The sequence below is a fragment of the Trichosurus vulpecula genome, chromosome 4, assembly GCF_011100635.1.
Source record: "Trichosurus vulpecula isolate mTriVul1 chromosome 4, mTriVul1.pri, whole genome shotgun sequence".
Taxonomy (NCBI): Eukaryota; Metazoa; Chordata; class Mammalia; order Diprotodontia; family Phalangeridae; genus Trichosurus; species Trichosurus vulpecula.
Genome location: NC_050576.1, coordinates 19834535 through 19859711, shown reverse-complemented (window position 1 = coordinate 19859711; position 25177 = coordinate 19834535). Strand labels below are relative to the sequence as shown.

General features: G+C 40.7%; 1 protein-coding gene and 1 pseudogene across 1 annotated transcript; both read left to right on the top strand.

Moving 5' to 3' along the window:
• Window positions 1–312: 312 nt before the first annotated feature.
• On the top strand, window positions 313–1122 carry LOC118846147 (annotated as a pseudogene).
• Window positions 1123–22657: 21535 nt separating this feature from the next.
• Window positions 22658–24673, top strand: LOC118846145 (alkyldihydroxyacetonephosphate synthase, peroxisomal-like). The gene is given in 2 exon segments (XM_036754385.1): window positions 22658–23603; window positions 23606–24673. Coding segments are annotated over 2 exon segments (1950 nt in total). The 5' UTR covers window positions 22658–22666; the 3' UTR covers window positions 24619–24673.
• The last annotated feature ends 504 nt before the right edge of the window (window positions 24674–25177 follow it).

Sequence of the window (25177 nt, the reverse complement as noted above, 5' to 3'; positions counted from 1 at the left end):
CCTACCTCCTCTGGGGCATTGTCTTAAGTTCTGGGCACCACAGCTTTGGAAAAGACACTAGTAATCAATAGAGGAAGTAAAGGAGACTCATATGTTTATAGCTTTAGAACTAGAAGGGCTAAGGAGGGCAGGAGGATGAGGGGGCCCAGGCTGTGGGCTGGGAAGGACCGGGGAGCCAAGCAGAGTGGGACGGGGCCTGGGATGGTAACGTCTCGGGGCAGGAGGGCGAGGTGGGGGCGGGAGAGAAGGGAGGCCTCCTCCTCCTCCTCCTCCACCACCTCTGCTTCCTCCTCCGCATCCGTCGCCGTGGCCATGATGATGCACGGCTTCCAGAGCAGTCGCCAGGACTTCTCCTTCGGGCCATGGAAGCTGAAGGTGGCCAAGATTTGTATCATGAAGTCAGCGGATGTGGAGAAATTAGCTGATGAGCTACACATGCCATCTCCTCCTGAAATGATGTTCGGAGACAGAGTTTTAAGAATCCAACATGTTTCTGGCTTTGGAATTCAGTTCAATGTGACTGATGCTTTAAAATGTGTAAACAACTACCAGAGAGTGCTTGAGAGTACCAGGTGCTGAAGAGTGGCAAGAGAGCAGAATGGAGGGTGAACACTCCAAAGAGATTATTAAACCGCGTGGTTGAACCTATACAACAGATTACAAAGGAACATTGCTTGGTGAAGCACTTAAGTTAAAGGCTATGCCTATGACAGATCATATAGATGCGGAGAAGTTGAAAGCCAGGGAAGAGATTAAATCTTGAGGAAGTTCTGTTGTTTGAAGATGAACTTCATGATCATGGAGTTTCAAGATTAAGAGTGAAAATCAGAGGGATGCCTTCTAGGTTTTTCCTGCTGTTGAGATTTTTCTTAAGAATTGATGGTGTGCTCATCAGGATGAATGACTGAGGCTGAGAAGAATTATATGTTAAGAGGATACCCTTCAAGAGAGAGCAAAATAGCAAATTTAATGCATGTTCCTCCAGTCCTCTTTACAGAACTTAATGAAATATCACAATACCTACCTGTAAAGGAGGCAGTCTGTGAGAAGCTGGAGTTTCCAGAAAGAATGGATCTCAACCTTGGGGCAACAAAGGAAAATACATGCATGGAATCTAAATAAAATTATCACACAATACAAACAAAGAACTACAAGGGGTGCTAGTGGTTCTCCAGGCCAAACCTCTTATTTTACAAGTGAAGAACTGAAGTCCAGAGAGGGGAATGACTGGCCCAGGGTCGCCTCGGTAGCATCAGATAAGTTATTAGAACCCAGAGTCTCTGACCTCAAACTCAGTGATCTTTCCACTGCACCAACCTATCTCCAAATAAAAACAACGTTTGGGATCATGCTATAGGAGAAGCAGTTGCAGGACTTGGGGATGCTTAGCCTGTAGGAGAGGGTGGGTATTGAGGGAGAGAGGGTTGTGCATGGAACTGTCTACATTTCTTTGAAGGGTTGCCATCTGGAAGAGGGATAACCTTTGTCCTGGTTGTTGCAAAGGGCAGAATTAGGAACAGTGTGGTATTTAGGCTTGATACAAGTGGGAGGGGGACCCAAATTAATAACGAGAGCTGTCCAAAAGTGAAAGGGATTGCTTCTCTGAAACTCACACCTCCACAGTAACCCTGCCCTGGGGAACCTCTCTCCCTCTGATTGGAGGTTGAGGGGGGACATCAAGGAATCCTCCTAGATCCTCCATTTAAGGAGGGGGCCCAGGATAACCACGTCATCATTTCCCATCTAACTGTGGACTTCCTGTTTGTCCCTTCCCTTCTTCTGCTTGATCTCGCATCTGTCTTTCAGCTCTTCTTAATGGGCTTTCTTCTTCCACTAAATTGTGAATCTTTCCTTGTAACTGCATTTGTGTTACCTGGCACATAGTGGACACTTAATAAATGTTTCTGGACTGCATACTTCTCAGAGTGATGGATTCCTTCTCATTTGAGTTCTTCAGGTAGAGACAGGACCACCATTCCACAGGAGTGCACTAGTGCCATTCCTCAATCAATTAATAGGCATTTATCATATTCCTACTATGTGCCAAGGACTGGCCTAAGTGCTGGGGATACAAAAGGGGGTGGACACTCCCTGCCTTCAAAGAGCTTTCAATCTAACAGGAGAGAAAATATGCAGGCTAGTGAATTAATGAAGCCCTATTTATCCTATAGGATATCAAGCTATCAGTACGATAAATAGGGCTTCATTAACAGAGGGAGGCACTAGAATTAAGAAGGGTTGGGAAAAGCTTTCTCTAGAAGATGGGATTCAGACTTGGGTATGGCCAACTAGATGCCCTGAGGTTGCTTTCAGCTGGGAGATTTTGTTTTCTTGTGACTCCTTTGACTTCATCAGTCCATCTGTCAATGAATCAATCCACAAGCACTTATCAATGGCTCACATTCATATGGTGCTTTAAGGTTGACAGAGTGCTTAACATATATTATCACATTTCATCCTCACAACAAATGATGAGATAGGTGTTATTAGTATTCCCATTTTACAGATAAGGAAATTGTGCACTTGCTCCTGTTTCACATGGATAAAGTGGCCTTAATCCTAGCCAAGGCTGACTCCTCTACTTGTTCAAGAGGTTCTGTTGTACCAGAAGCAAGTGAGACACGCCAGAGAGTATAAGTTTTAAATGGAGAATTTATTAGCCGGTGACCATTCAGGGGTTCGCCCAAATCAAAATGGCCCCGAGTTGGGGTGGAGGTGGGGCTTATATAGAAAATATGGGGTACAGAGGTTAATTATCTCTTCAAACTTACAGGCCAGGTCACAGGGTGGGGGGAACAGGAATAAAGGTCCTGACTGATCAAAAGATTCTGACAGGTTATCCTTAAGTGGGATAATCTTATTGACATTGCTTGGTGGAGTCACGGAGATCCAGGGATATCTGCTAAATGCCACAAGGTCTAAGTCCATTCTTAATTATGCAAACTGGGTTTCTCAGGGGTCTCCTTAGCGATAACTGATTTTTGCAGTACCACAGTCCCATTCCATCCCGTCTCCCGCAGAATATTGCCCCCACTGTCTCACTTATTTTCCATCTCTCTCCCTCTTTTTCATTGCTCTTTCTTTCTGTCCACAAGCATGTCATATATCCTCCATCCTCAAACAACTCTCGTGATCCCCCTACCCCACTATCATCCCATATCTCTTCTGCCTTGTGTAGCCAAACCCTCAAAAAGGCTGTCTACAATAGTCTCTTCCACTTTTCCTCCTCTAACTCTCTTCTTAACCCCTTATAATCCAGCTTCTAATCTCATCTTTCCCCCTAAATTGCTCTCTCCAAGTTACTTATGATCTCCTAGTTGCCAAATCCAATGGCCTTTTCTTAATCTTTATTCTCATTGACCTCTCTTGAGCCTTTGAATCTGTGGATCACTCTCTCTTCCTTGATACTCTCCTCTCTCTAGGTTTTTAGAACACCCCTCTCTTCTGGATTTCTTCCAATTTCTCTGACCACTCTCCTATCTCATGTGTTGGATCCTCCTCCAAATCATGCCCTCTAACCATGGTTGTCCCTCAGGATTCTGTTCTTGGCCCTCTTCTCTTCTCCCTCTATATTACTTCACTTGGTGTACTCATCTGATCCCATGGATTTAGTCATCATCCCTCAGCTGACATTTATCAAATCTGCCTATACTGCACTAATCTCCCTGCTGACCTACCATCTTGAATCTCAAATCACCTTTTAGTAATGTCAAACTAGATGTACGGTAGACATCTTAAACTGAACTCATTATCTTTCTCCTTAAACCCTTCCACACCTCCTAATTTCCTTATTGACATCAAAGCCCATCACCTAGGAGCCATCCTGGATTCCTCTCTATCTGTCCTGCTCTACATCCAACATAGTGCCAAAGATTGTTGACTTCACCTTTGCAACATCTCTCAAATGTGCCCTCTTCTGTCTTCTGACCGTGCTACCACCCTGGTGTATGCCCTTGCCATGTCTCACATGGATTATTGTGATGGCCTGCTGGTTGGTCTGCCTGCTTCCAATCTCTCCCCACTACAATCCATCCTCACCTTCAGGAGGTTGGAAGAATTTCATGTGAATGGACTAGGTCTGAAGCAGCAGGAAACAAGAGTGAAGGCTATTTTTTTTTCTGAACAATGGACAACCTGGTTGGGAAAAAGTGGCAGTTTGCTACTTGTGTGTCTGTCTCTTCTGTAATTATCCTACCTTGACAGGATATCTATAGAGCACATTAGGCTATTAAAACTGCTAGTGATGAACCATGGAAGTTCTTGCACAGAATCATTCCTTGTCTTCCATAAAGCAGCTAGAAGCAGTGCCAACATAGACACAGCCTCTCTTGAAATATACTTTAATCCAGTTGGAATGTGCTGCTTCCTTACTTTTCTGCAAAACTCTCTTTTCCTGCAGCTGTAATTACCACATTCTTACAAAGGCAAATTTCTTCCTAGCAATGAAGTTATTTGCAAAGCTGCTTTGAGGATCAGATTTAGAACTAGAAGCTATCTTAGAAAACATTTAGTCCAACTTCCTTTTTCAACAAATAAGGAAACTGAGGCACAGAAAAATTACATAGCAAAATTTGAAGCGATATTTAAACCCAAATTTTCTTTCAACTTTTGCCTCTAACACTTAATAGCTGTGTAACCCAAGCGACACAGTGGAGAGAGTGACAGGCCTGGAATCAGGAAGACTTCTTCTTGAGTTTAAATCTGGCCTCAGACATTTATCAGCTGTATGACCCTGGGCAAATCATTTAACCATGTTTTACTCAGTTTCCTTATGTAGAATATGAAGAAGTCTGAGTAGATGGCTTCTCAGTTGCCTTTATTTCTACATCAATATTCTCTGATTTATTGTTGATATGGACACTGCAGTAGCTCTCACTTATGATTTGAGATATGTGACTTGCCCATGGGCACACACCAACTAAATTAACCTATTTTTACCTCCACCTTCATCTATAAAGTGAGGGAGTTGAAAGAAATTTCTCCAAGGCATCTTCTAGGTCAATGATCAATGATTCTATAACTCTAGAAACTGTGATCACCAGGAGCGGAAAACTAACATGAAAGATACATAAAGCAATGAAGAATGTACAACAAAATCTTAGCTGCCTATTATGTGGCCTTTCAGAGCCTTCTTACTCACAGAACCTGAAAGTAACTCCCCCAAACTTTTTGGCAATGGAATACTCCAAGATGTTAGGAATAAAGAACAGAATTGAGAATGTATCAACCAATGCTTATACCCAGGTGGCTGCACTTGGTAATATTATGTATGGTGTTGTGAGTGCATGCATATTCATCCTAACCTCCATCATTTCACCTGGATTTTACCATTTCTATACGGACTCAGAATTATACCATCCAGATAGACTCTGTCAGAGCTCTTTCTTCATTATCCCCCAAATTTTGAGTCACTGAAGAAGAGGACACTAACATCCAATACTCATATAATCTCACTGGGAACTCTGAGTTTTCCCCACTTTAATTATTTGCCCTCTCCACCTATTCTAAGTCAAAGCTCACTCTATGGGTAAACAAGCCAATAGCCCAGGGATCAATGTCCAGACTCATCCATCCTCTGCCCACAAAATACTTTTAGACCACTTCTACTAACGACACTCAACATCTACCCAATCACACTCACTATTATTCTCTCATTCCCATACCAATATTCAATTGAGTTTTTCCACTGTCACTCAGTAATATATGCATACGAGTCCAGGGAATGTCCTGACTTCTTCTTAATGGATTTGGAAGTAAGCTGGGGCAGGGATACAAAATTAACAGCTCCATTTCTAAGTATACATGTGAACCTGTCACATGGTTGCACACTTTTCGGACTAGAGCTGTGATTTCATTGTCATAGGAAACTCTCTGTACGTAAAAGCAGATTAGGACCTGATCTGCAGATCATAACCATAGAGAGCCAACAAAGACACAAATGTTTAAGTGACTTGCCCAGGGATAGGCAGCCACTCCTGTCCTGAGTCCTCTTCTCTTTTCTCTCTAGAGTATTTTACTTGTTGATCTCCTTGGATCCCATAGATTTATTGATCCATTAATTGACTTCTAGTCCCATATCTCCAAATGCCTTACAGAGATATCATACTGAATGACACCTCAACATCTTAGATTCAACCTGTGCAAAATGGCATCTGCTATGTTTTTCCCCAAACTCTTTCCTCTCTCTAATTTCCATGTTACTTCTGAGGGTGCCACCATCAAAATCCCCTAGGTTGTCTCCCTTGGCATCTTCCTTAACTGCTCACACACTCTCACTCCCATATCCAATCTGTACCCAAGGATTGTCAATTTTATCTTCATAACATCTCTTACGTGTATGCCCTTCTCTCCTCTGACATTGTCATCACCCTGGCACAGGCACACAGCCCCTCACATTAATGAGGAATAGCTTGCTGGTTGGTCAGTAGTGAGATGGCATGGTAGAGTAAGTGCTAGGCATGAACTCAAGAAAATCTGGGTTTATATCTTGCCTCAGATACAGAGTCCCTGGAAAAATCACTCAATCTTTGTCTGCCTTAGTTTCCTCATCTGTAAAAGGGGAAAATAATAGCACCTACCTCCTGAGGTTCTTGTGAAGATCAGATGAATTCACTTCCAAAGCACTTTGCAATCCTCCTAAAGCACCATATAAATGTTAACTGTGAATCTTTCCCCAATCCAGTCCATCTTCTACTCAGTTGTTACATGGGGCATCTAGATGGTGCAATGGATAGAACTCTAGGCTTGAGGTCAGGAAGGCCCAAGTTCAAAGTTGGCTCAGACACTAGCTGTGTGTCACCTTGGCAAGTGACTTAATTTCTAGTTGCCTCACTTTCCTAATTTGTAAGATGGAGATGATAATAGCACCTTCATCTCAGGGTATTTTGAGGATCAGATGAGGTGACAATAAAGTCCTTAGCACTGACTATATTACTCCCTACTCAATAAACTTTAATGACTCCCTATTGCCTCCAGAATCAAATACAAAATACTCTGTTTAGCATGCAAAGTCCATCATAACCCTAGCCCCTCCTAACTTTCCAATGTTCTTATGTGTCATTTCTTGCCCATGTACTCTTTGATCCAGTGACAATGATTCCCTGCTTGTTACATGAACAAGCCACTCCATCAGTGGGCTACAGGCATTTGGACCCTATGCCTGAAACACTTTTCCTCCTCTCCTCAGATTGCTTATCTCCCAGGTTTCCTTGAAGTCCCAATTAAAATCCCACCTTCTACAGGAAGCCTTCTGCAACCCCTCTTATTTTGAGTGCATTCCCTCTTTAAATTATTAAACATTTTGCACATAGGATTTCACTTGATCCTCATAATATCTTTATAAGGTAGATACTATAGTTATCCTTAATTTTACAGTTGGGGAAACTGAGGTAGGCAGCACTTAAGGGATTTGCCTATGGTCGCACATCGAATAGGTTTTTGAAGACAAGTTTATACTCAATCAGGCTTTCCTGACTTCAGGCTCTGTGCTCTCTAGCACTACATAGTTGAAGAGGAATGATGTGTATTAAGTCTCCATCTTTATCATACTCCCTGACCTTGGGTATTACCCAAGATTTTGAATTGGTCTCTCAAGTCTCTACAGTTTCTGTAGGCAAACATCATCACTCATGAGCTTAGTTATCTTATCTGTACAAATGACTCACCTGTCTATCTAGGAACTTATTTTCATTTTTCACTGAACTTTAGCCCTGGATCACTAATTATCTGTTGAACATCTCAAACTGGATGTTTGTCATGCAATTGAAACTCAATATTTCAGCAATAAAACCTAACATCTTCCTTTCCTCTCAACCATGTCCTATTTCCAACTTTCCTTTTGTGGCCAAAGGTATCTGAGAGACATAGTTTCTGGCTAATTAATAATAGATTTATTGATGATGACTAGCAAATAATTAATAGATTGAGGTCAGTGGCTTCCTCTCATGAACCAAAGATGAACCTTGAGGGCTACTGGATGTTTAAATGCCCTTGGAAGAGTGAGTGCTCCTAACAGGTGGAAATCAACTCATACTGATGAACAATTAATGAGAGAATGAATACTATGATGAGATTTGGGGGAAGTGACTTTGATTATGTCACTCTTAGACAAAAGAGATTCATCTCTCCCCAGACCTGGATCTCTCATATTAGTAATTGTTATCAATAAGTATTTCTCTCATTCCTCCTTTGATTTCATTGTGAGATGCTGTCTCTTCAGAATCACTAACTGATATGACTGACACTTCATTGAGGTGTTTTGTTTTGTTTTTTAAGCTATGGTTCTTATGAGGGGAAAGAAAGTGCAGGGAAAAGGGAGAGAGATTGACACATGCATTTACATGACCTATTGAGGGCAGTTCCCTTTCGTAAGCAGACCTCAATAAAAGGCACATGGGGGAAAATGTCAATTGCACAGATCCATCCTATTTTAAGGCTTAGACGTCTAATCCCATACAGCTATCCAGCTCTCCAGTAACATCTCCTGATACAGCTCTCTGGGCTGGGTGGCGTCTCAGAGCAGTTTCCAGCTGACTGGCTTCTCTGGTTCAAGTTACTTGTAGAGATCCACTTTTTCTGTTAAAAATCTCTTTAAAAATTGGTCATAGCACAATTTTAAATTTACTATGCCAATAACTAAATCAAATAGTTAAAGTTAGCTCAAACCTGATGTGTCTACTAAGAAGAAAATCAAATTGATGAGTCTTTTAGACTAGAGAATTTACATTTTAGGTTAGCCAATTTTTATATTTATATATCCAAGACACTCTAATACAAACTGAAAAATTAGAAAACTCTGAATCCATTTTTTATACTTGGCATTATTTATTTCCCCATTTGGAGTATGAGATTCTGCTGAGTAATTAAAAACAGAAAGTTTTCTTTAAGATGACTTTTAATAAAAGAACGAATTTCTTAACAGTTGGCATATTAACTACAATTATAATAAAAGCGATTGAGATGGAATAAATAAATACATAGATTATTCAATTGCAATACAATGATTATTAAAGAAACTGTTTATAATGAAACATTTTCAGTTTCTAGTCATGTTCTAATGGATAACCCCTATTAAAAGGGGATTTTTTTCCTGAAAATTATATATGTGTGTATATACATATATATGCATATATATAATTTTATTTCTCCCAATCATATGTTAAAACAATTTTTAACATTTAAAATATATGGGTCCCAAATTCTATATCTCCCTACCCCTTTTCCCTCCCTGATGTGGTATTTTAATATACATTGTATGTGTAGAATCATGTAAAACATTTCCATATAGGTCCTTTTGTAAAAGAAAACTCAAATTATGAAAATAAGAATAAAGTGAGAAAGTGAAAAATAGCGTGTTTCAGTCTGTATTTAGACAATATCAGTTCTTTCTCTGGAGGCATATAGTATACTTCATCATTAGTCCTAAGGGATTATCTTGGATCACTGTTTTGCTGAGAGCAGCTACATGATTCATGATTCTTTATCATAAAACCTTGCTGTTGCAGTGTACAAAGTTCTTCTGGTTCTGCTCACTTTACTTTACATCAGTTCACGTAAGTTTTCCTGTTTTTTTCTGAAATCATCCTGTTGGTCATTTCTTATAGCACAATAATATTCAATCACAATCATACACTACATCTTGTTTAGTCATTGCCCATTTGATGGGCATCACTTCCATTCCCAATTCTTAGGCACCACAAAAAGAGCTGCCATAAACATTTTTCAAAGATAGTTCCTTGCCCACCCCACCTTTTTAATGTCTTTGGGATATAAAGTATGCAGTGGTACTTCCCGATCAAAGGGTATGCATAGTTTTATAGCATTGTAGGCATAGTTTCAAATTGCTCTCCGAAATGGTTGGATCAGTTCACAACTCTACCAACAGTCGATTAGCACCCCAGTTTTTCCACATCCCACAAAAGCAATCAGGTGAGAAGATATCTTGTATGAGAAATGAAAGAAAAAGAGTGTAATGAAAATGAATTAAGAGAGATAAAATTGTGCCTTTTCAAGGTAACCTTACTCTAAGGGACAGACATCCACTGCCTTAGATCTCAGATGTCACCTCCTGACTACTAAAGTTTTTATTGAAGTGCCGATGTAGGGTTGGCCCAATGACACAACAAACCTCGGCACAATCGTTATAAATACTATTAAGTTGTTGCAACAAATTAGCTAATAAACAAAATTTATCAGGCTTTCTAAGAATCACAAATCATTTTTACTGAAACATTAGTTTCTAAAAATATTTCTAAAATATTTCTATCTCAAAAACAGCTTAAGATTTATCCTGATATAAAAAGAAAATCACTAGAGTTTCAAGAAGTAAATTACTTGGAAACATCTAAGCTTACAGCAATTTGTCTCTTTTTCAACCTTAAATGAAATACCAAGTAAGTGTGAAGTGTCTTGAGTAACATAAATACACCTCAAAAGTACCATAAATAAATTCCTACTGACCACAAGTCCCTAATTATCACCCCTCCTCAACAAAAAGTGTTTGTGATGGGGAGAAGATTCCATTTTCTAAGTAAAGCCATGCCAAATACACCCAATTAAATTAACCTTATCATGATAAACTTTAATCATTCACAAATGATCTGACAATTTTCATAAATGGTAGCTAAGTAATTTTAGGTAAAACGTGCTCTTAAATATAGACAAACCTGGAAGTTTATAATTATCAAATTACAATGTTTGAGAATATTACAATACATGGTTGCAGGGCTGAAAAAATGATGACTTTTTAACCTTTATTTTTTCGTTTACCTTCTTTCAATAGTATAATTCATGATCTAACAACATCTAGATTATAAGAGAAGTTGCTTTTCTAAAAGCATCTCATAATAGTTTACCAAATTTAACAATAAGAAAATTTAGAAACATCACAATGTCATAAACATAAAATAATATGTATTTGAAACTTGAAAAAAATCCATTACCAATCAGGCGACCTCAATTTAACTGATGTGTTCCCAAATTGCTTTACACAGAAAATCATTCATCTCATCACCATTGGTACCGTATACTAATCACTTCTGACATACCACATAGAGTTGTCAAGTATGAAGCAATTTCATCTAATTAAAGAAATAATAACAAAAGATAAAATTTATAAAGCCCTAGCCCTATATCAGACACTGCATTAAGCACTTCACAATTGTGTGATCCTCACAACAATCCTCGGAGGGGGTCCTATGTTTATCCTCATACAGAACGGTTAACTGAAGTAAACAGACACAAAGTAACTTCCTTGAGGTCACACAGCTAATAAATTTCTTATTACCAAATATCCAATGTAGCTTAGATTAAGTTCTGATTTACCATAATTATTCTGATAGGAGAACACACTCAGAACACATTCTGATTTCCTTCAAGACAGATTTTTGGACCAAATCAAATCAAGATTTATAACATTTAAATCTCAATTTATCCAAGGCCCATCTATTGTTAGCACTTCAAAAGAGAGAGCCCATTATTATCCATAAACTGATTGCTTTTAAAGACACATGGTGACAATCCACAGCTCCCTATAGCCCTTTCTCCTATTTCCTTAAGCAAAGGATCAATTCTTAATCCCCTGCCTCTTTTTCCCATCTAAGACTTTCCAGATAAGGAGCTGTCCTAAGTATTCGGTTTCCAATTCCCATGCCCCAGGAATTTCAAGCTGCATATCACAAACGCCCACATAATGTCTCCCAATATAGACATGTACTTAAAAGTTTTACAAACAATCTGATTTCATACCTATTATGACTAGGTTAGCTTAAAGTGTTCTGGGCTAAAATATTTTAAGATTCTAATTGAATGCCTAGTTCTGGCCCAGGCAAAAAACAAATAAACAAAAAAACTGAAGGTAGTTGATCTAATGCTGATAGGGCATGACCAATTTCCCTTTGAATTTTCATAGGAGTTCATTTTTAAAACTTCTTGATTTGAACAATATAAGGAAATATTTTAGTCCCTATATAATAGTCACAGATCATAACAACCATTTTTTTTACCATATCCAGTACTGACATAGTGTTGGATTTTTGTTATAGGCTTTCTACAGATTTTCCTGAAAGGTGATTGGACATGACTAACCAGTTGGTTATCTAACTTTACTTGGAAACTAGAGCTAAAAAAAACCCCTTTATTAAGACAGTATAGGCCAATTGTTTAATAGGAATGGGAATGTTTTCCTTTGCAATTTCTAGGCCTTAACTAATATCAAATCATTTTCACTTAAGCATGGGGCTAGATTCTGAAATGATGAAATGATGAAAAGATGAAATCTGAAAATACTGAAATCCTAACTCAGTTGTCAAACTGCCACAAATGCAAACATTCCATGTTGCTTTAAAGTCACAGTAGGTCTAGGATTTCAGGACTTTACCTTTCACAGATCAGGACACTTTAAGGGGTTCCTTGATATGCCAACTTATATAATCACAACTTATTTTGCTAAAAAGGATTTATAACATATTTACACCAGTCTTTTAACAATTAAATCCATAACCCAAAGAGATGAAAGAAGAGTAAACTTCTCTAACAATTCCTAATACAATGAATTGTCCAATTAATGTAAGGCACTTTTATTTGTTTTACATTTTAAAAATATAATTTATCTATTTTCAGTTTTCAACATTCACTTCCACGAGATTATCAATTCCAAATTTTCTCCCCAAGTCTCCCCTCCCCCTACCCTAGGACAGTGTGCACCTTGACCACCCCTTTCCCCAATCTACCCTCCCTTCTATCGTCCCCCTTCTCCCATTCCCTCCCATCTATTTTCCTGTAGGGCAAGATAGATTTCTATACCCTATTGCTGGTACATCTTATTTCCCAGTTGCATGCAAAAATAATTTTTTAACATTCATTTTTAAAGCTTTGAGTTCCGTATTCTCTCCTTTCCTCCCTCCCCATATGCCCTCTTTGAGAAAGCAAGGCGTTGATACAGGTCATATATGTGTAGCCATGCAAAACACTTCCATAACAGTCATGTTGTGAAAGACTAACCATATTTCTCTCTACTTGTGCTTCCCTCCATTTTTTCCATTCTCTCCCTTGACCTGTCCCCCCACAAATTACCCTTTCCTCCAATATGCTGCCCTTCTATTATTCCCCCTCTCTTATTCCCTTCTTCCCTGCTTTCCTGCAAGGTAAGGTAGATATCCATACCCAAGTGAATGTGTGTTATTCTCTCCTTAAGCCAAATCCAATGAGAGTATGGCTCCTCTCTTATTCCCTTTCACCTCCCCCCTCTTCCCCTCCATTGTAAAAGCTCTTTCTTTCCTCTTTTATATGAAGTGATTTACTACATTCTACCTCTCCCTTTCTCTTTCTCCCAGTAAATTCCTCTCAGCACTTAGTTTTTTTTTTTTAGGTATCATCCCTTCGCATTCAGCTCACTCTGTGCCCTCTGTGTAAATGTGTGTGTATGCATATATGTATATGTACACACATATATAAATCCCCGCATAAAGCTATACATATATCAATACACACACACATACATACACAAATACATGCATGCATATATACATACATGCATGTAGATATATATACTTATACATACATGTATGCATATGTGTATGTGTATATATGTATATATAAATATATACATGCATGTATGCGTATATATGTATATATGTGTGTATATATGTATATATACACATATATACATATACATATACATACACATACACATACATACATACATACATATATATATATATATATACTCTAACTGCCCTAATACTGAGAAAGGTCTCATGAGTTACAAATATCATCTTTCCATGTAGGAATGTAAATAGTACAACTTTTATAAGTCCCTCATGGCTTCTCTTTCCTGTTTACCTTTCCATGTTTCTCTTGATTCTTATGTTTGAAAGTCCAATTTTCTATTCAGCTCTGTTCTTTTTAACAAGAATGCTAGGAAGTCCTCTATTTCACTGAAATTCCATTTTTCCCCTTAAGTATTATATTCACTTTGGCTGGGCAGGTGATTGTTGGTTTTAATCCTGCATCCTCTGACCTCTGCAATATCATATCTGAATCTCTCTGATCTCTTAGTGTAAAAGCTGTTAAATCTAGTTTTATCCTGATTATGTTTCCACAACACTTGAATTGTTTCTTCCTGGCTGCTTGTAATATTTTCTCCTTGAACTAGGAACTCTGGAATTTGGCTCTAGGAGTTTTCATTTTGGGATCCCTTTCAGAAGGTGATCAGTGGATTCTTTCCATTTCTATTTTACCCTCTGGTTCTAGAATATCAGGATAGTTTTCCTTGAAAATTCCATGAAAGATGATGTCTAGGCTCTCTTTTTCATCATACTTTTCAGGTAGACTAATAAATTTTAAATTATTTCTCTTGCATTCATTGTCCAGCTCAGTTGTTTTTCCAATGAGATATTTCACATTGTCCTCTATTTTTTCATTCTTTTGGTTTTGTTTTATAATTGTTCGATTTCTCATAAAGTCATTACCTTCCATTTGCTCATTCTAAGTTTCATGGAATTATTTTCTTCAGTGCTCTTTTGCACCTCTATATTAGGAAGGCAGAATTTATGATTTCAAAGAGAATCTCATATGTGCCTAATAGGTCCAGAACTGCAAGATATAAGGAATTCTCTAGGCAGAAGGCAGGAGAACTAAAGCATGTATTTACACTCCACAATAACAAGCCCAAAAACCAGCGTCCCCATTTTGATATTTTCATCAAAATCTTCCAGGCCCAATAAGTCCGCCTTACAAGGGTAACCAGGAGGCCATAGAGAAGCGAGATGGTATAAGGCAAAATCGTATACATGCTTCCCCTCTACAGTAAGAAGATTACCCACTAGCCTCTAGTCAGCTCTGCTACTGGCAGTTCAGCCTCGGCTGCAGGCGTCTCTGGCTCCAACCGGAAAAGGAAAGGAGGATCTTCAAGCTGTCCTCTCCCCTCTTATAGAGTTTTTGACATCATCAAGCGCCGCCTGAACGACCAGGGCCAATTGGTTCTTGACTTGGCCCCTCCCCCTAGCGTAGACCATGTTAACACACCTCCCTCAGCCAGCCCCACGACTCATCACACAGGAAGCTCTCTGATCCCTGGCATGGTCGCTGGGCCTCCTGCCCCGGAAGAGCAAGCCCCAGCATCCAGGGAAGCTCAACGAGGCAAGCTGAGTCATTCAAAGAAAACAAAGTCCATTCTGGCTACACTCCACCCCTCACAATGTTCTAGGATGCACAATCCAATCATAATTCAAATTAAATTATATATCCTAGAATATTGTGATCCAATTATGCAGGAAACTAAAACATATCATTCACAATAAAGCAAAACATATCATTCAGTGACATTCCCAAATATTGGTTTATGATTCAAATGTGATCCACCCCTAGATCCCAGCCAGATAATATCTTCAAGCAATCATCCCAAAATAATTATTAATGATTCAAATGTCCACCCCTAGATCTTCGTATCCATTACATAGGATCAATAATATCATAACAATAAAACAATATAGCAAGGATAACACAAAATAAGTACACAGAACACTATCATCATTCCCCCCCTCAAACAATTGGGGCTCAAAATCTCGGGGTAATGGGTGAAGGTCTCATTTTCCATAGCTTCTTCTTGCTGAAATTGGATGTAGAGGTGTCCCTGCCCCAAAGAGTCCCATTCCAGAGTTCAATTCTTTAGCGAGCTGGCAGGAATTCCAAGAATGCTACGTGCTTAGGCAGTCACCGGAAACTGCAGGGTGCTTAAACCTGCAGGAGACAGAACTAGCGACAAGGTTAACTAAAACAGAGAACAAAAAGAGTAGGCAGGTATGGGCTATTATCCTTCAAATAAAATCATTTCTAGTTTCGTTGAAATTTCAGTTATGCAGATATCCAATATCAGAGCCAAACCCAGATGGGAAATGTATCTTTTTAAACGGAACACAATGAGGAAACTAAGCCAAGAAGATCCCACCCTAGATGGAGACCAGGATTGTCCTCCCAGCCTTTCCCCAGATTTACAAGGGAAACCAGGAGGATCGCATCCTAGATAGACTAGGATTGTCCTCCCAGCCTTTGCCCAGATGTACAAGCTTTCATCCGTTAATCACACAAAGTCACCTTCCCTCTGAGTGGCTTGTGTCAATTACCAGCATCAGCCATACCTGTGGGGTCCGTGAATCTAATATTATAGCCCTATTCACGGTAAAATATATGGTTCAGGGGCACGATTTGGTAATTATCTTCCCCTGAATAGACAACCGTTACAATGTTGTTCTTCCCATGGGCTATGACTTCTGCAGCCTTTGGAATATCATCTGGCTTCCGTTTTACCCATACCTTAGCTCCCAACTTTATTCTATCAATGCAGCAAGCCCCTTTTGCCCCTCTAATAGTTATTTTGGGAGGAGGGTCAGTTTTCACAAAGGGTATTTTTTCACAGAGGACAATAATCACTTGAACTATCATATCATTCCTACCAAATTGTACAGGTTTTTCACCCAAATTCTGGAGTGTCACAACAATTTCTTTTTGATGATTCGAATCTATCACTCCAGCCAATACATGTACTCCTTGAGCTGCTAATCCTGGTTTAGGTAATATCTGTCCAAAATGATTCTTGGGGATTCTCATACATACTCCAGTAGGGGTTTTTCTTATCTCTTTCCTATTCAACCTAAAATTCTCTATACAATGTAAATCATATCCTGCCGAACCAGGTGTTCCTGGACATGGTAGGGGGACATCTTCCCTCACAGTTCAAAATTCAATATTTTGGATCTCATGTGTTTGCTGTTCTCTAGTATGCAAATTTGGGGTCATCATTCTGGCTAGAGGTGTACTCCCCCCTAAGGGCCTATTATTCAAATTATGTAAGGCAATAGACAAATTATCCTTCCAATGTCGATATGAATTGTTAGAGCTTAATTTTCTCAGCTGTTCTTTCAACAATCCATTCATTCTTTCAATCATCCCAGATACTTGTGGGTAATATGGAATATGATATATCCATTCTATATTATTCAACACACAACATCTTTTCACTTCTTTGCCCTTGAAATGTGACCATTGTCACTTTGAATCTGCATTGGGGTTCCATAGTATAAACTTACAATATCTAGGGTTTTACAGGTGTTTTTCTGAGTTGCATCCTTATAAGGACAAGCCACTAGTACACCTGAATAGATGTCAACACACGTACATACATATTTACATCCTTTATCCTAGGGTAGTGGGCCAATATAATCTATCTGCCAAATTTGGGCCGGAACTTTTCCCCTTGCTATTTCTCCAGTTACTATCCTAGGAAGAGTTCGTTCTTTTTCTAATTGACATATACAACACCCCTCTGTTATTTGTTTTAACAACGCATGAGAGATACTGATACCTCGATCCTGTGCCCATCGGTGGGTGGCCTGTACCCCTAAATGGCCGGCAGTCTGGTGGACCCATCTTGCTAAGGCTGAGTCATCAGTTGGAGTTGGAGTAGGGACAATACATTCAGTGGCAATCTTTGCTAGTTGATCCGCGTGTGCATTGTATTCACGCTCTGGTGTGGTCAGGGTCGCGTGAGCATCAACATGAAAAACTGACAAATCCGTAACCAAAGACATGTCCCATATATTTTCCCATAACTCTTTACCCCAAACTTGTTTGCCATGAATCTCCCAATTCTGATTCCTCCATATAGGCATCCAAGTAGCTAATCCATTAGCTACTTGGCCATGAATCAGTGAATATATGACACTGTCCACCCTTCTCCATTCTGATGGCCTGATGTACTGCCATCAGTTCAGCATATTGGCTACTTCCCTCTATCCCAGAACTTTCCAGAGTTCTCCTAGTACAGGGGTTATAGGCTACTGCTTTTCAATGTCTCTTCTGTCCTAAATATTTTGCTGTCCCGTCAGTAAACCAAGCGTGTTTCTTCTGTTCTACACTTAGTCCATCATACCCATTATTCCATTTCACTAAGGATGGCACCATCTGTTGCTTAGATTCGAGCGGTTTTTCATTTCTCTCAGTGCCAATGTTCGCCACCGATTCATGTAAAGCAGAAACTCCACTTTTGCCTGCTCTGGACCTATTCTGAATATACCACTTCCATTTGATTATGCTCGCCTCTTGTGCATGTCCAATTCTGTGAGAATCTGGGGTACTCATTACCCAAGTCATAATTGCAATTCCAGGCCTAAATATCACTTCATGACCCCGGGTTAGTTGCTCAGTTTCTACTAAAGCCCAATATGCAGCTAACAGCTGCTTCTCAAAAGGTGTATACTGCACTCCAGATGAGGGCAGTTTCCTTGACCAAAAGCCTAAAGGTACACTTCGGCTCTGTTGTTTTTGCCACAGACTCCAATTTGCATAGTCATCTTGTACAGTCACTTGTAACTCCACTGGCCCATTTTGCATAGGCCATAAGTCCAGAGCTAATTGTATAGCAGCCTTTGCTTCCTCAAAAGCTCTACTTTGTTCAAGGCCCCAGTCGAATTCATATTTCTTTCTGGTGACTTTATACAAGGGTTTTAAAATCTGTCCCAAATGTGGGATGTAGTGTCTCCAATAACCAAATAGCCCTATGAACTTTTGGGCCTCTTTCTTATTAGTAGGGGTGGGAAAATCCTGAATTTTTTGTCGAGCTTGTGGGAGAATTTCTCGCAGTCCTCTATTCCACTGTATCCCCAAGAATTTTACAGTTTGAGCTGGCCCCTGAACCTTTGTGGGGTTGATTTCCCATCCTTTGCTTTTCATATGGTCAATTAATAATGCTAAACTCTCCTCCACTTCTTTTATATTCTTTTCCTGTATCATGATGTCATCTATGTAATGTGTAAGCTGTACACCAGGTAGCTTTAATTCATCCAAATGCTCAGCTACAATCCTGTGGCAAATAGTTGGGCTATGAATATATCCTTGTGGCAGGCGTGTAAATGTATACTGTCGGCCTTGCCAAGTAAAATCAAACTGGTTCCATTGCTTGGGGTCTATTGGGATTCTAAAGAAGGCATTGGCCAAATCAGTAACTGCATACCAAGTCCCTTCATGTTTTTGTATTCTCTCTATTAAAGTAACCGTGTCTGGAACAGCAGCATACAAGGGAGGAGTCACTTTGTTCAGATAAGGGTGGCCTCGGCCCCAGTGTCTATCAATGCCCTAGTTACTGTACTTGACCCATTTTTCCAATATATGGTCAAGTTAATGTGAGGTCTGCAATCCAGCTTACGTATTTCCTTATTTGGGCTGGGGCTTGGCCTGTTTCCTAGTATTCCCTAGCATGTGATTCACTTGGGTATGAAGGTTCAACATCTGTAGCATTTGCAGGGGCAGTTCTCATTTCCCTATCTCTCCTGTTATCAAGTCCTTTATCTTGGTACATCCTGTACAATTCATTGGTTGGAATGCCATCTATCATTTCAAAACCTACCCCTGCTCTCAATAGAGCAGTGAACATTTCTTTTCTTGTCACTCCATTTTGGTGCCAAGTTTGCTGGCTATTCACCCTTCTCTCTCGAGGAGATCTGTCCCTTCCCCAGTCTCCTAAGTCATGTAAATGAATTATCTTAGTTATCACCTCTGTAAGATGGGTCCCTACTTCCCCAAGTAACAGATTCAAAATTAGTTGTTTATAAGCAGGGGGAGCTGTCCTAATTATTAAATTCCTGTGAGGGATTCCTATGGGATCATTGTAATATTTGTCTGCAGTTCCTGTCATAATAGCAGTCTTCATTATCTCCTCCTTTAGTCTCATGATACAATCTTTAAGTGAATACCAGGGTCTGTGCTCAGTGGGCCACATAGAATCATTAGTATATCTCTTATTGCATCCCGCAGCAGCTAATGCCAACAGAGTAGTCCTGCTAGCATCATCTCCTCGCTGATGATGTTCCCTAAAAGCTTGCTGAACTAGAGGATCATGGCTGATACCTATGAATCTCATACAGTCCCTCTTATCTACTAATATTCCACCGGTCCCTTGATCACTGAGCCTTACCATCCAAGATATTAATGGTTCTCCTACTCTTTGGCTGAATCTACTCAAAATATCTGTGACCTCTTGTGGTGAGAAATCTTCCTGAAATTCCCTCGTAACTAAATTGCCACCTCGGGTTTCTGTCCTCCTCCTCTCTACGGGACGAACGCTTGTCTGAGTATTTAACCATCTCCCATTCTCTGTGCGAGGGATGTCCTGAACCCTAGTAGCGTTTTCTGTCTCAGCCCCTAACATTGTCTCATTTTGCCCCCACTCGCTTCCCCTGCCACCATGGCAAGGACAAAGCAGGCAGTCAGGCTTGGTCTGGGCTGAGTTGGGATGCACTCTTGGCTTATTTGGCCTCCTGTTGCTCCTAGCCACATTAATAGAAAAGTTCTCATCTGAGTCAGGGGGTTCTTGAGCAGCAATTTGTTCTCCTGCTATCTGAGATTCCCCTTCTTGCTGTGGGATAGGAGTGCCCCCATCTTTTTCACTTAATCTCAATCTTTCATATACTAGCTGGTAGACTGATAACACTATCCAGCTTTGCCTAGATAGTGATGCCCCTGACTGAATCCCAACCTCTTGTAAACACCTTTCCAAATCCTTAGGATCTCCTCTCTGTAGCCTTGGTTCCCAGTTTTCACAGGGTCCGGCTTTTTTAGGCAATTCCTTTGCTAAGGAGGAATAAAATGGATCCTCCCACCCTGGGATATTCATCTCTTCCTCTGTAGTTCTTCTGTTTCTGAATAGAGATCTTATATCTAGCGATCCCATCCACCTCATCGCCAAATATATTAGGAAGGCAGAATTTATGATTTCAAAGAGAATCTCATATGTGCCTAATAGGTCCGGAACCGCAAGATATAAGGAATTCTCTAGGCAGAAGGCAGGAGAACTAAAGCATGTATTTACACTCCACAATAACAAGCCCAAAAACCAGCATCCCCATTTTGATATTTTCATCAAAATCTTCCAGGCCCAATAAGTCCGCCTTACAAGGGTAACCAGGAGGCCATAGAGAAGCGAGATGGTATAAGGCAAAATCGTATACATGCTTCCCCTCTACAGTAAGAAGATTACCCACTAGCCTCTAGTCAGCTCTGCTACTGGCAGCTCAGCTTCGGCTGTAGGCGTCTCTGGCTCCAACCGGAAAAGGAAAGGAGGATCTTCAAGCTGTCCTCTCCCCTCTTATAAAGTTTCTGACACCATCAAGTGCTGCCTGAATGACCAGGGCCAATTGGTTCTTGACTTGGCCCCTTCCCCTAGAGTAGACCACGTTAACACACCTCCCTCAGCCAGCCCCATGACTCATCACACAGGCAGCCCTCTGATCCCTGGCATGGTCGCTGGGCCTCCTGCCCCGGAAGAGCAAGCCCCAGCATCCAGGGAAGCTCAATGAGGCAAGCTGAGTCATTCAAAGAAAACAAAGTCCATTCTGGCTACAATCTCCTTTTCCATTTGGCCACTTCTGCTTTTGAAGGCATTCTTTTCTTCATTGGCTTTTTGGACCTCTTTTGCCATTTGGGTTAGTCTATCTTTAAATGTGTTATTTTTTCAGTATTTTTTGAGTCTCCTTTAGTAACATGTCGACTCTTTTTTCATGATTTTTTTCACATCACTCTCATTTCTCTTCCCAATTTTTCCTCTACTTATCTTCTTTGCTATTCAAAATCCTTTTTGAGCTCTTCCATGGCCTGGGACCATTTCATATTTTTCTTGGAGGCTTTGGATGCAGGAATCTTAACCTTGTTGTCTTTCTCTGTTTGTATGTTTTGATCTTCCTTGCTATCAAGGACAGAAGAAAACATCTTTTCACCAAGAAAGTAATCTTTAGCCTTATCATTTCCCCCTGTTTTATCATTTTCCCAGCCAATTATTTAACTTTTGAGCTCTTTGTTAAGTGGAAGGTGTGCTTCCCCAAGTTTCAAGGGTTTCATGCAGCTGTTTTCAGAGATATCTCTAGCCACCTCTAAATTCTCAGTTCCTCCAAAGTGGTATGATGAAAGGAGAGGTGTTTATTCCTCTTCTTCCCTCTGCTCTGGTCCATGAGCAATCACAAGCACTCTTTTCTTCCCTATAAATTTGAGGAGGGTTCCCTCTCCACAGCCCCCACCAGCTCCCCACATTAGCCCTCCTCCCAGAACTGCCACCTAAGACTGCAACCCAAATCCATCACTTGGTTTCCCCACTGCCTGTAGGCCAGGAGCTCCAGAAGCAGCCAAAGCTGTGGCAATGGCTGCCACTGCCCTGGGGCTGGGGCCAGACGACACTCCACTCTCACCCAGGTGAGAGACCTTTCCCACTGACCTTTGAAACTGTCTTTGGCATCTTGGGGTTGAGAAGTCTTGAAACTATGACAGCTGCCGGTGATTGAGTGCCCTGAGGCCTGCTTCAGTCCAGTTTGTGCCAGCATGGCCCAGGGTGGGTTGTGCTCTGCTCCCAGCACAGTGCAACAGAACCTTCCTGTCAGCCTTCCAGATTGTCTTGGGCCGGAAATCTGTTTTACTCTCTCATTTTGTGGCTTCTGCTATTCTACAATTTGTTTAGAGTCATGTTTAGAGGTATCTTGAGGGGTTTGGTGAGAAAGAGCTCAAGCAGATCCCTGTTTCTATTCAGCCATCTTGGCCACACCCTCTTTTGTTTTCTTTAACACAAGTCACATAACTGAAGTAAGTTGGCTTAAAATCACACAGCTAGGGGCTGCACAAGGCGGAAGCCATGGTGGAGGCAGCGGCAGCCGTGGCGGCTGGTGGGGCGGGCTCCAGCACGGGCTCGTTCCCGGAGCGGGAGCGGGACTGCGCCGGGCGGAGGCTTCGGGTCCTCTCGGGCCATCTGCGGGGCCGGGCCCCGGCAGCACTCGTTCTCAGCGAGTGCAGAGGCCGGGCCCCTGCGGCAGCAGCACCGGCAGCGACTCCGCCCGCGGCTCCCGAGTCCAGCAGCATCCCCAAGAAGCGGCAAGGACTTGTGAAGTGGAATGGATGGGGATATAATGATTCCAAGTTCATCTTTAATAAGAAGGGCCAAATTGAATTGACTGGAAAAAGGTACCCTCTTAGTGGCATGGTTTTGCCAGTGTTTAGAGAATGGTTACAAAATGTCCTTGGAGTACATATGGACCAGAGAACTACCTCTAAAGCATCTTTGAATGCTAGTGATGTACCTCCTTCTGTTGTAAAAGAAGATTTTCTTGATGACCTTAAAGAAACTAACATTTTGTATTCTCAAGAAGCAGACGATAGGGTATTCAGAGCTCATGGTCATTGTCTGCATGAGATATTTTTGCTCAGGGAAGGAATGTTTCAACGAATTCCTGATATAGTATTATGGCCAAAATGTCATGATGATGTAGTTAAGATTGTGGATTTGGCCTGCAAATATAATCTTTGTATCATCCCATTTGGTGGAGGAACAAGTGTTTCATCTGGACTGGCATGTCCTGTAGATGAGAAAAGAACAATTGTTTCATTGGACACTTCACAAATGAATCGAATCCTCTGGGTTGATGAAAACAATCTGACTGCTCATGTAGAAGCTGGTATAACAGGACAAGAGCTGGAGCGACAGCTTAAAGAAAGTGGTTATTGTACGGGTCATGAACCAGATTCCCAGGAATTCAGCACCGTGGGAGGATGGGTATCAACTCGAGCATCAGGCATGAAAAAAACATCTATGGCAATATTGAAGACCTGGTGGTTCATATAAAAATGGTAACACCAAAAGGAGTAATAGAAAAAAGCTGTCAAGTACCTCGCATGTCAGCAGGCCCTGATATCCATCACTTCATTCTGGGATCTGAAGGAACTCTTGGTGTGGTTACAGAAGCTACGATAAAAATCAGACCAGTCCCTGAATACCAAAAGTATGGCTCAGCAGCCTTCCCTAATTTTGAGCAAGGAGTAGCCTGCTTAAGAGAAATTGCAAAACAGAGATGTGCTCCTGCATCCATTCGTCTCATGGACAATATGCAGTTTCAGTTTGGTCTTGCTCTTAAACCTCAGGTTTCCTCTATTTTTACATCATTTTTGGATGGATTGAAAAAATTTTACATCACAAAGTTTAAAGGATTTGATCCCAACCAGCTAAGTGTAGCTACATTACTCTTTGAGGGGGATCGAGAGAAAGTTCTTCAGCATGAAAAGCTAGTGTATGATATAGCTCCCAAATTTGGTGGTTTGGCAGCTGGAGAAGACAATGGACAGAGAGGTTATTTGCTGACTTAGGTCAATGCATATCTTTGGGATCTGGGCTTGGAATACTATGTAATGGGAGAATCCTTTGAGACTTCTGCTCCTTGGGATAGGGTTATAGATCTCTGTAGAAATGTAAAGGAAAGAATAGCAAGAGAGTGCAAAGAGAAAGGTGTCCAGTTTGCTCCTCTTTCTACATGCAGGGTGACGCAGACGTATGACGCAGGTGCATGTATCTACTTCTATTTTGCCTTTAACTACAGAGGAATTAGTGACCCTCTGACTGTCTTTGAACAGACTGAGGCAGCTGCTAGAGAGGAAATCCTTGCCAATGGAGGAAGCCTGTCACATCATTATGGAGTGGGCAAGTTGCGGAAGCAGTGGCTGAAGGAAACTATCTCCGATGTCGGCTTTGGAATTCTGAAGTCTATCAAGGAATATGTGGACCCCAATAACATCTTTGGAAACAAGAACCTTTTATAAATTCATTATTCCCTGATATACTTTAAAAAAATCACACACAAATGCTTTTTTAGTCTGCAACTCTATGGTTATCCCAGTAATCAAATATATCATGGACTATATTTGGGGTGTATTTTGTTTGTTGGTTTAAAAAAATCTTTTATTCTTGAGTTTTGCTCTGTTTGTACATCTGTGGATTGACAGGTGGTGTTCCTAAATCTCTAGCACTGTAAGGGGCATCAGTTTACAACCAACTTGGAGATGCAAGTCATTCCAAGTTTTAGTTAGGCAGCAAAGAGCTTATGGTTGTAATTTCTGTGGAAGATACAACCAGCTGTTTTGTGTCGAAACTTCCCCTGCCTGGAGAACAAAGACTGGTATTGGTATCATTTAGTGAAACTGATTATCCAGACTCCTTTTAGAAGAAAGTTTCTGGGAGGCAGATAACTAGAGAAGGATTCCACTATGTAAAATGTTTTTCTTTTTTCTTTTTTTTTTAAAGGAAGCAGGCCTGAATGGGAGGGGTCATGGATGAGTAATTATTCCTGAATGAATAAAGGTAGCCTGGCATTTTAGAGAT